General features: G+C 32.8%; 2 protein-coding genes across 3 annotated transcripts; one reads left to right on the forward strand and one right to left on the reverse strand.

Moving 5' to 3' along the window:
- Positions 1-1434: 1434 nt before the first annotated feature.
- Positions 1435-8407, forward strand: LOC133030305 (mannan endo-1,4-beta-mannosidase 2-like). Of its 2 annotated transcripts, XM_061102923.1 has the most exons (6): positions 1655-1891; positions 2607-3080; positions 3625-3822; positions 5461-5583; positions 5697-5908; positions 6033-8407. In XM_061102923.1, exons 2-6 carry the CDS (start codon positions 2703-2705, stop codon positions 6436-6438), a joined length of 1317 nt encoding a protein of 438 aa, XP_060958906.1. In that variant the 5' UTR covers positions 1655-1891; positions 2607-2702; the 3' UTR covers positions 6439-8407. The 2 variants fall into 2 exon arrangements, with proteins under 2 accessions (XP_060958905.1, XP_060958906.1); XM_061102922.1 differs by having other exon boundaries at positions 1435-3080.
- On the reverse strand, positions 7402-8357 carry LOC133030306 (uncharacterized). Its single transcript, XM_061102924.1, has one exon. The coding sequence runs from the start codon at positions 8355-8357 to the stop codon at positions 7587-7589; it is 771 nt and encodes a 256-aa protein (XP_060958907.1). The 3' UTR covers positions 7402-7586.
- Positions 8408-11748: the final 3341 nt, after the last annotated feature.

The raw sequence follows: 11748 nt of genomic DNA on the forward strand, positions 1-11748 counted from the left end.
TTATTATTATTATTTTGAGATGATTTGCGTTTTTCTTTTTTAATTTTTTTTATGAGATCATGTATTTATTACTGTTACAATTAAGTTAGACATGCTTTCTCAAAAAAAAAAAAAAAAAAAAGCAAAAAAAAAAAAAAAAAAGAAAAAAGAAAGAAAGTTAAACATGCGGTGACTTCTTGAGTGAGCAAAATAGAGCCTATTGTCCCCTTTTTTTCATCTTTTTTTTTTTTTTTTTGCTTAAAAATGACTCCAAACTATTATTACATAAAACATCAAATACTAGGATTTATATTTTCTTGAAGCAATAGTGCAATACTAGGACTTTCTTAATAAAATACTTCATCATTGAATTCTCACCCTCTTTCCAATAAATTCCTTTCTTATTTTACTACTATAATAGCTTTTCTAAATTCAGTAGTAACACAATTTTGCTTTAATGAGTTGGAAAGGGGTTGATCTTGCAGTACACAAGATTTTGCCAAGAGAATTCATTGTACCATTTTTTTTCTTCTAAAAGATCATTGTACCATTCTGCTAGACTAATTAATCATTATTATTATTACTTGCATAACATTCAAGACTCATTATATGTTTGAATTGGCATAGGAAATATTGTGGTACTTCTAAGTCTAAATCAGCAAATTCATAAATATTTTCAAACTGGGATTCTTACACTTTCTTTTTAGACACATAATTTCCATTAGTTCATGATATCTAGACCTCATAAATTTTTCCTGTAATTATTTCCATGACCAAGATGATGACTTGGTAACTCTTGGTCTTCATAGTTGGTGACCCTACTCTCTCACAAAATAACTTCTTTTGGTCAGATAGTGACATTTTTTTTTCTTTCTTTTGTTAGCTTCTCTTATTATGATAGGTGAGCCCAATCCTTTGTGCATTATTGTGAAGTTTGTTTTCTTCTAGGGGTTTAGGATAGTCATCCATTCTGATTTGCTACACCAAAAAGAAATTAATTAAAGAGTTTTTATTTTATAAATGATTTTTTAGATTTTAGCTAAAACCTAAAAATATATAATTACTATGAAATCTTTTTGTGATTTATATTTGTTGGTATTGGTTGTACAACAGATCAGAAAATACATGTACATTGGCTTTAGTGTTGAGTTAATAATACAGTGTAATTATTATACTATTATCATAAGTTTAATCATATCTTAGGGTTGGTTTTCCTTTCTAACCCCATATAGCCAAATATGCTAGATCACCAAGTGAAAAAAATTAAAGTTATTACTTGCAAAAGAAAAAGAAAATTAAAAAAAAAAAATAGTTTGGTTTTTTCTTTGCAGTGATTAGTGAATAATGTGAGTAGAGCCACATATGAGGGAAGAACATTACAAAAAGTCAAAAAAAGAAATGAAAAATAGAGAAAAACAATAAATAAAGTTAAGGGAGTGTCGGTTAACTCACATGGGGTAGTTTTGAGATTATTAGCACTGTTGAATATCTTTGTCTGTGGCATACATATAAAACCAATTAAAATTAAGAAAGTTGAACAATGTTACATGATCTACATTAAAACTGACATAAAAATTTTATTTTTAATTTTTCTTTTTATATTAAGAAAATATCTAGTGGAAAAGATTTTAGTATATCACACATGGGGCCAGGGGTGGGACTGGTAGTAAACTGTACTAAATTAAACTTGTTGATTACATTATTAATTATTATTAATCTTAATTAAGTAAGTGGTAAGACTCTTTGTGATTTATCTCTTTAGAACACAGATCTGATTTAACCAAGAGGTTCTGATGAGATGATACCAACATTCCACCACACACCCACTTCCACCGTCTTTGCTTTTACTGCTCTGCTTCATCTCTTCTCTCCTTCAGTTTTTGACTGGTTTTCTAAGACACAGACAAGTTAGGTGTGCTTTCTTTTCTTTCTTTGCTTTCTCTTTCATATTGACTCAATTTTTTTTGCTCATTTCTTGAACTGACTTCAATACACTTCTGCTCCCTTGCTATAAAAACTTTCATCATTCACAAATCGCAGCAACAAAAAATCTCACCTTCCAGCATTTTTTTCAGCTCACCCCCACCCAAAATTATATATCAAAATATTCTCTCTTAAAGATTGTATTTTTTTGGATGCATGTTCAGATGGGTATATGAAAGTATTGAGTTTTGTTTTTTTCTCTGTTATAACAATTTAATTCCCATCAACTGCCAAAAGAAAGAAAACCATTGTCCCTTCTTTTTCTCTCTCAATGAGATATTTTTAGATGCATTTTGAGGTGGGTATGTTAAAGTTTTGAGCTTTATTCTTTCTTATTTTTATATTAAAAAAACTTCCAATATTCCATTATTGAAAAGAAGTGAAGGGAGAAAGCCCTATCTTCTAGCCGTCCATATAGGACTAGAAAGAAAATCTCTCCAAACCTTTTTCTCACTCGAAGATACATTTTTCGATGCATTTTGAGATGGGTTTGTGGAACTGTTGAGCTTCATTGTTGTGTTGGTTTTGTTCAAGCTATTTTGGTGCTCTCTCTCCAAAAAGGGATCTGGCTGTCAGAGAAACGTGTATTCATAACCTGTCTTTTCTGTGATTCCAAAATCTCATCTGGGTATTGCTGATCTCAGGAGCTCTTTAACCAAAAAAAAAAGGAGTTTTGGGGATTGTTCCCAATTTGGGCAAGCTTTACATTTTTGGTTCAGCTACAGCTACTGAAAGTAATAATGTCTAGAAAGAAAATGGCATCTGGGTATGGTATGTGTTATCCCATTGTTGGATTTGCTTCATGTATGGTTTTCATCTACATGTCGTTTGGTGACGTGAAGGTGAAGCTCAATTTCAACAAAGCACCGAAATTGGACTTCGTAGGAAGGAATGGAACTCAGTTTGTGGTTAATGGTAAACCTTTTTACATTAATGGCTGGAACTCTTACTGGTTAATGGACCACGCTGTGGATGAATACAGTAGATATCGGGTCGGGCAAATGTTGGAAGCCGGATCTAAAATGGGTCTCACTGTGTGTCGTACTTGGGCCTTTAATGATGGTACCTACAATGCCCTCCAAATGTCCCCTGGTGTCTTCAACGAGCGAGTTTTCAAGGTATTTCCATGGATAATCGATCTCCTTTCTGGGTTTTGTTTTTCCATGTCAAATCTTAAGGATTTGCTTTACATTAAATCATACGATGATATTTGAGTCTTAATTGCAAGACCCCAAAATGAAGAAGAAAAAAAATATGTCTTTGCTGTTTAAGTCATTTTCTTTTGCCGATCTCTTGTTTGATGTGAGAGGTAATCATGTTTAATTCGGTATTAAATAATTTATCAGTTTTACTTAGTTTACTAATTCGAGTTATTAGGGTGTGGGATACCTGTTTATGAATGCTAATTTACCGTTAGTGGTACCACAAACATTTTCTTCTGTCTTATTCGATCTTAATGTTTAATGAGTACCATTTGTCAAAATTATAATTGCACTACTTGCTTTTCATTTGTACTCGTTTTCCATACGAAGTTTAGCTCTAGAATAAATGGTTGAGTTGGTTTAATTTGGTCCCTAAACTTTGTAGTAACCTCTTTCTTTCCTTTTTGGTGTTAAGAAAATTAATTAACTAGCTCTAACAGATTAAGAACTTGGTCTGCAGGCTTTGGATTATGTCATTGCAGAAGCTGGGCAACGTGGAATCAGGCTGCTTCTTGCCCTGGTTAATAACTTGCAAGCTTATGGTGGAAAGACTCAATATGTCAAGTGGGCATGGGAAGAAGGGCTTGGTTTAAGTGCTTCTAATGATTCCTTCTTCTTCGACCCGACCATCCGTGATTATTTCAAGAACTATGTCAAGGTACTTATGTATGCAGTCATCTTTTTATGAGTTTGATCTTAAATATATGCTGTCTCATCATGGGGCCAACTTATGGTCTCAGTTAGCTCTTGCTGACTAAGTTTTAAGATATTTTTTTTTTCATGTCTTTAATTTGTTTAATTTTTGGGAAACTAGACAACAAATTTGACACCTGAGAGTTAATTTTTACCATAGTATTAGTCAGAATTGGTATAATGGAATGGAGTAAAACTGTTAAGCATTCCAAGGACCTAAGTACTTCAAACATGGTTGATATTGCTTTTGGCTTTTGGACAATGAAAGTCTGTACTCTTACCCGCAGGCCAGGCCCTGGGCTAAGGCGGGCTAGGCCCGTGCCTAGGGCCCACCCAAACCCAAGACTCAAAATTTCTATACAGTATACTTTTATCTTATGCAGTAAAAAAAATGGTATCTTTTGTAAAATTTTACAAAATAAACCAATAATAATACTTAAACTCCACTTTAGATAACACAAAAAAAATTCTTGGGTCCAATAATATTCCTGGCCGACCCTGCTTGCCAATGATTTTGTAGAACAAGGATCAAAATTTTTAGGGTTTTTTTACTTTTTGCACTTCAAAATAGTTTTTTTTATATTTTTACGTAATTCTACATAGAAACCCCTATTGCAACTAGTAGAACAACCTAAATCGCAACCAAAAATCGTATAGCAACCTGCATAGAAACCACTTTAGAAACTCAAACTGTAAATTTGATAAAAAAAAAAAATTAAAAAAAATAGTATATGGGGTAATTCTCCAAATTTTTATACAGTATACTTTTATCTTATGCAGTATGGTATCTTTTGTAAAATTTTATAAAATAGGCCCAATAATAATACTTAAACTCCACTTTAGGTAACACAAAAAAACTCTTGGGTCCAATAATATCCCGGGCCGACCCTGCTTACCAATGATTTTGTAGAACAAGGATCAAAATTTTGTTGGCAAGTTAGTTTAGCAAGTTGATTGTGCAAACTGATGAATAATAATCTTGATAACCTGGTGAAGTAAATGTGTATTTATATTCATAGTAGAAATTCCGTTAACGCATGGCTAAGGTATAGATACAATGCCATAATTGTTGGAATTCGATTTCTTTGATGCTAAGTGTGCGTCTCAGAAAGAATGAGGTAGATGCATGTGCTTAAACTTAATGGATATGAAAATATGTGTGGCAACATTATGAATCTTGTATAATTCACTAATAGGCACTAGGTAGTGGTAGTAGCAATTCAACATTTATGACTTACAAAAGTTAATTTCTTGAAGTTGAAACTAATGAAAACCAAAGAGGAAAAACTAACATCCTGTAGAGCTACTTAGCATGGCATGTAACGAGGTTAACTTTGAGAAAAATGAATCTTTTGTTCCTCTAGTGCCCCAATTCTGCACTCTACTACAAGTCACTTTTTTTTTATAATGAATATTTATGTGTATATAATGAAATATGATTAGTTGAAAATATCTGCCCAATAAGTGTGTAATATTTGGGTGGTGCACCATCACTTATTTATTCGAAACACTTTGCTAATATAGAAATTGCATTTCAAGAAAATTGTTTTATGTGCTATAATAATATTGTCTATTTCTGATTTGTTTTTCTTCTCTTTTTCAGACTATCCTGACAAGAAAGAATACTGTAAATGGCATCAGATACAAAGATGATCCCACCATTTTCGGATGGGAGATAATCAATGAACCACGTTGCGTCACAGATGCTTCTGGTGACACTCTCCAAGTAAGTTGTTAATTCTTGGACTTGCCACTTAACATGTATAACTGAGGGGCAATATCTTTCAAGTTGCTTAGAAATATGATTTTATTAATTGATTTCATGGCATAAAACTTCAGGATTGGTTAGAAGAAATGTCTGCTTTCATCAAATCAATTGACAATCGTCACCTGGTGACCATAGGACTTGAAGGATTTTATGGTCCAAAAAGCCCTGAGAAGTTGTCTGTGAACCCTGAAGACTGGGCTTCCCGGCTGGGAGCTGATTTTATTCGAAACTCCCAGATTGCCAACATCGACTTTGCGTCTGTTCACATATACCCTGATCAGTGGTAAGCATAGAATACAAATGAAACTAAAATATGAGAAGATATGGAAAGAGGGGTTTTAGTCAAATATGTGCATTCATCATCATATGTCACTATTAATTTTTCTTCATCATTATTATTATGATAGGTTTAAGAAAGTTGGATTTGAAGATAAACTGAAATACCTCTCCAAGTGGATGCTATCTCACATTGAAGATGGTAACAAAGAGCTGAAGAAGCCAGTCGTGTTCTCTGAATTCGGCTTGTCAAACCTGAACAAGGATTTCAAGCCGGAGCAGCGGGATATATTTTACAAAGTTATTTACGACATAATTTACAAATCTGCCAAGAAAGGCGGGTCTGGTGCCGGTGCGCTGATCTGGCAGTATTTGGTTGATGGGATGGAGGAGTACAACGATGATTTTGGAATGGTACCATGGGAAGTGCCTTCATTGCAAACATTGGTGGTAAAACAATCATGCAGGTTGTCAAAGTTCGAGGGAGTGGCTCAACAACAGCCGGATTTCAAAGCCTCTTGTATGCAAAAACAGTGATATTTCTGAGTCCATTGAGAGGAGGGAAAAAAACGTTTCTTTTTTTTGGGGTGTGGTTATATTAGGTCATTGATATGGCTTTTTACAGTGTTGGAAGATAAAGGGGTTCCTCGTTTTTGTTTCATATTTATTCTACTCACTCGTACACTATTTGCACTCTCTTATCAAAATCCATACTTAGTCTTATGTATTGCTAGTGGCTTGGTAAAAATATGATGCTATGAATTGTAAATGTTATGGCGTGTGTCATGTTAAAAAAATTACATAATGGCTAACTACAGTTCAGCCACAACAAAATGAAAAATAGCAGAGAGAAACCTTTTGAATAATACCTTCCACTTGTGTAAAAAAAAGTAGCAAATTATAAAAAGTGGTTGCATCTGTACTATATTATGATCTTTGGTCACTCTTGGTAAGTTTGCTTATCATTATAACATGACTTTAAGTACATTACACTATTGTTAATTAAGCCCCAACCACTGACAATGGTCTGTCATAGATTTTCACAAGTCAATGAATTATGCAGTGTAGTTTGCCTCTCATTTTCTGCGCAAGAATGCTTCTACCATCTCGTTCTTTAGTGGGTTTGCATATCTTGTCACTAGACCAAATGCTACAACAAATCTCAGCAGCATGGATAATATAACACATCCAATACTTGGGTCCCAACAAGCTACATTAAACATTAGGATTTAGTCAAATCATATCCTTACATGTTATTGTTTATTTTGGATAGATTGTAAGTTTATACCTAAAGATTATCATTTCAAAACAAAATGGCTAAAATGAGAACAAACTAAGATGAATATATCTAAATCATTGAAAATCTTTATATTGTAGGCAAAAGTAACTCCTGCAATTTTGACTATACATTACTCAATTTTGAAGCAAATAAAACAAATTCAAACATCAAATCACTACTAGTATAAACCCATTCCCAAAAGAAAGAAAAAAAAATACAAATTGAAATGAAATAAATTCATATATTCTCATCATGCTAGCTCAACTGAGAATCATTAAACTTAGATTTCATTACATATTCAAAAAAAAAAAAGGAAAAACTATAAAAAAGATAATATATTTCACAAGGTAATGACTACATAAACCCTAGAATCGAAATCGAGATCGAGATCTGGAGACTTCATTCCTCATTTCTGTTTAGCCAATCTTGGAGAATTTCTGGATCTAGTAACCGGAGATGATTCACTTCCTCCACCAGATTTCACTTTCGTTGCAGACCCCTTTAGCTTCTTGCCCTTGGAACTCAACTTATTCACCTCCTTCACAATGTCCATCACAATCTCAGTTGCGGGGGCAACAGAATCCTCCAAGATCAGTCGCCGACTCCTCAATCCATTTGACCCAGAACCACCGTTTCTCAGACTCCGTGACGGAGTTTCGCAAGCTTTCTCTTTCTCTTCAGCCACCTTATCAAAGTCATCAGTGAGTTTCTTCACCAGCCGCCTCCTTCGAACCTTACTGCTCCCAATTTCCTCATCTTCACGATTCATATCCTCATCGATCAAATCCATGAATCTACGTCGTTTGGTCGCGATCGGAGCGGGAGGAGGGGACTCATCGTCGTCACCGGAAGTATCGACAACTTTCTTGCGCTTAAGCACACCAGGATCGGATCCGGTTGTAGGCGATTTGGAGGCGAACTTTTCGTTCTTCTTCGCGATCTTCTCACGCTCGGCGCGGAGCTTTGAGACATTCCCTTCGATCCGGCCTTGGAGACGCAGGCGCTTGTAGCTTAAGCCGCCCATGGACCAATGAGCCTCGTTGGCCCAGGAGAGAAATGGGTCCATAACCGAAAGCGGTGGGTCGACCCGATGGTCGTTTAGCTTGACGTCGGTGTAAATGCGAGGGCGGGGAAGGCTGGTGCCATAGAACTTGCCTGGACCTAGAGATACCACCATTGACGGTAGGCGTTAAAGGGTAGGTAGAGAGTTTAGGGTTTGTTAGAGATATTTTTGAGGGAGATGATGATGTTGAGAGAGGGGTTTATAGGGGTTGGTTTCCCGCTCTGTGAATAGGCGGGGGTTTGCTTGGCGCCTTTTTGGAGTTTGGCGCCACAACTGAAAATGGCCTCCACGCTGTTAACGGACCCATTTTTAGGTTTGTAATGGGCCATGCCATTTTTAATAATGAGATTTATAGCACATTTCAATTAAAATTATGAGAATTACTTTTCCCAAATATATTTGTATATGATAACGATCAGTTTGGTATTATTTTTAATTGTCTGAAATTGAAAATAAAAAAATATATATTTGTGTTTCTTAACATTTTTTTAATTATTCTTTTTTTGTTTTTAAATTAGAAGTGAAAAATATTTTTCAAAAATCATGTTCTATAAAATTCTTTTCACTTTTTAATATTAAATTGAGAATCAAAATTTTGAAAAATTAAAATTTACTTTCAAAATTTTTTAAAGAGTTTTTTTTTTTAGTTAATATGTTAGACTTCGAACCCTATCTACCTAGACCATGGAACTTGAATCCCAACCCAAACCTCAGATTTGGACCCGAACCCTCGCCCCATACTCGAACTTAGACCTAGTCTCGATCCTGGTCATGGATTCGAACCCGGTCCCGGACTTGGACTTGGACTCCAGTCTCGGACCCGACTTAAATAAAATCAATAAATGAAAATGAAATTTACAGAACAGACTTTTATTTTTTATTTTTGAAATTGAAAAACAAAAGTAGTTATAGAACAGATTTTTGTTTTTTAAAATTAAAATTTTAAAAAAACTACTTTTATTTTTGTTATCAAAAAATTTAAAAACAAAAGTATTATCAAATGCCCTTTAAAATTATAAGATATTTTAATGCAAAGAAAATTACATTGTGGTTGCTATTATGTTTGTTAGGAATGATGGATACGTGGAGGGATGAAGAGGGTAAAGGATTGGAAAGGAGATGTTTATGTTGACTAGGGTAAAGAATAAAGATTGATTTATTATTACAATTAATATTTTATTTTTAAAATATTTATTAATTATATAAAAAAATTACACAACATTTGAAACTCTCTTTCAAGAGTTTGTATTTTCTGCTTGATCTGCACTTCATCTTGATTTCAATAAATTTTTTTTATTTGTTGAATAATATGGTTCATATTGTATTAAAATGTATTACTATATATCGAGTTATGTTATGGCCACAACTATTATATAAGGCAAAACTTGATTTATATACCGGCGCCTATCAGCAAGAACTAAGCATGACTTGTGAAATTCTATTTTTTTTACGTTAGTAAGTGAAATTAACAAAAAAAAATTAATTAATGCAGAACTATTATAATTTAAGCAAAATTAAAATCTCTATCAGAAACTGAACTTGATAGAACAGAATAATAGTGCAAAAAATAAAATTATAGAAATTAAAATAACACACGATATTTTATACTTAGTTTTAGTAATTTTTGCAAATTGCTACTAATCCACAGGATCATGGCCAAATATAATTAGTCAAATTTCAACAAGTATAAAATAATTGACTTAAACAAAACTTAAACTCTCTTTGAAAATTTTGCTGCAAGCTTGATATACTCTTATTTGCTGAATGAATCTCATTAAGACGCCAAGATTTGAGCTCCTTAATTTCAAACTACTTGATGAATGCTTGCTTCCTCATAATACAAAACTTGTAGAAATCTTCTCCCGAAGATAGCAGCGCTTGCTTGCTTTCTCACGATGCAAAGCTTAAATGAACCTTCTCCCAAAAGTTGTTCTTCGCATTCTTGACTTTGAGAAATTTCTCCACACAAAAGTAATTACAAAGACACACGAACTCACCAAAGAATAATATAACAACTATCATTTACACCCTACAAAAAAAAAAAAAAAAAAAAAAAAAAACAACAACTATCATTTACAAAAAGAAACACTCCCTTCTAAAAATATAAGAAATTAAGGAGTGGAAGAGTTTATATTGTGATTTTATGCCCTAAATAAAAATCAATTTCAATGTAATCATATTTATCTATTAATAAAAGATCGGAGATCATTTTTGACTATTATCTATTGCTTGGTTCATATGTTTATTTTATAATTAATTGTTTAATATTTAAATCCTTAATCTTAAACATATAGTTATTCACAATTATAGTATTGTCACAACAGTGGAAAATGATTATCATTATATGCTTCAAATTATTTAAGTTCAGATAGTGCACTAGACTTACACTAACATGATAATCGACAATGAAGTTTGGTTACACTTAGATAAGTGGAATATCTTTTTCAAGGCATTAGCAAAGTAAACTTTTATCAAATGTATAGAGTTTACATCGAAGTGGACCGATATTGACAGTGGAAAAGATATCATAAACTTACTGTTATATATTTTCTAAGTCAATATAACTTAGTAGATCTTAGATCAATTTAATCTACTTCCTAAGATGGTTATGCTATAAACTAATTGTATTGCTTGAGTTTTTTGAGTTTTTTGTTACCAATTTACTCGTTGGTCTAACTCATACTTACATTTTAGGAATCTGGTAGTTTAATTGAGTGGGAGCGTTAACCATAGATATGGAGTCACGAGGAATTAATGAGTTAGAAAATCTACTCAGTAAATTTCAAATCAACTTATTGGGAGCTTGATTTCATAGGTCCATGATCCCCATAATGCCTGTGATAATATCATCTTGATGACTCAATTGATTAATTTATTTAATCAATTGAAATTCAAAAACTAACTATGTCAAGTTTGAGAATTTTTACTAAGATTGAGCTAAATTGAGAAGATAAGAGAGATTACAATTTATTTGTTAATTATGAAACTTTGTGTGTTAAATTAATAAATATATTTAAATTATATTTTAATTGATAATTATTTATAATTATTAAATTAAAATTAGTATTTAAATAATTTTAAATCAAATTAAATAATAAATTGGAAAAAGATAGATTTATATTCAAGACTTTATTTAAAATAAAATGGCAAAAATCATAATGGGTCTCCATTGAGTGGGTTTCGAGCATAGCTATTTGTTTATCGAGATTTTTAGAAACCAGTTAATTATAAGCTTAAGAAATAAATAAAACAGTAAGTAAGTTAGACAAGTGGTTTTACGTGATTTGTGCATTAATGATCCTTAGTCCACGAGTCAATGTATTTGCCTTTTAGGGTTGTATAATGTATCACAAGTGGTTTTTACAATAAACCCTAACTCTGGTTCTCTTGGTTTCTTTTGGAGAAGAAGAAAGCTTAGAGATTTTTTAGCAAAGTTTCGGCTATTAATTTTCTGACCCCCTTCGTATGTAAATTCAGGGGTATTCATAGGTTGAATTGAGTATGG

This window comes from Cannabis sativa, chromosome 8 (assembly GCF_029168945.1).
Source record: "Cannabis sativa cultivar Pink pepper isolate KNU-18-1 chromosome 8, ASM2916894v1, whole genome shotgun sequence".
NCBI lineage: Eukaryota > Viridiplantae > Streptophyta > Magnoliopsida > Rosales > Cannabaceae > Cannabis > Cannabis sativa.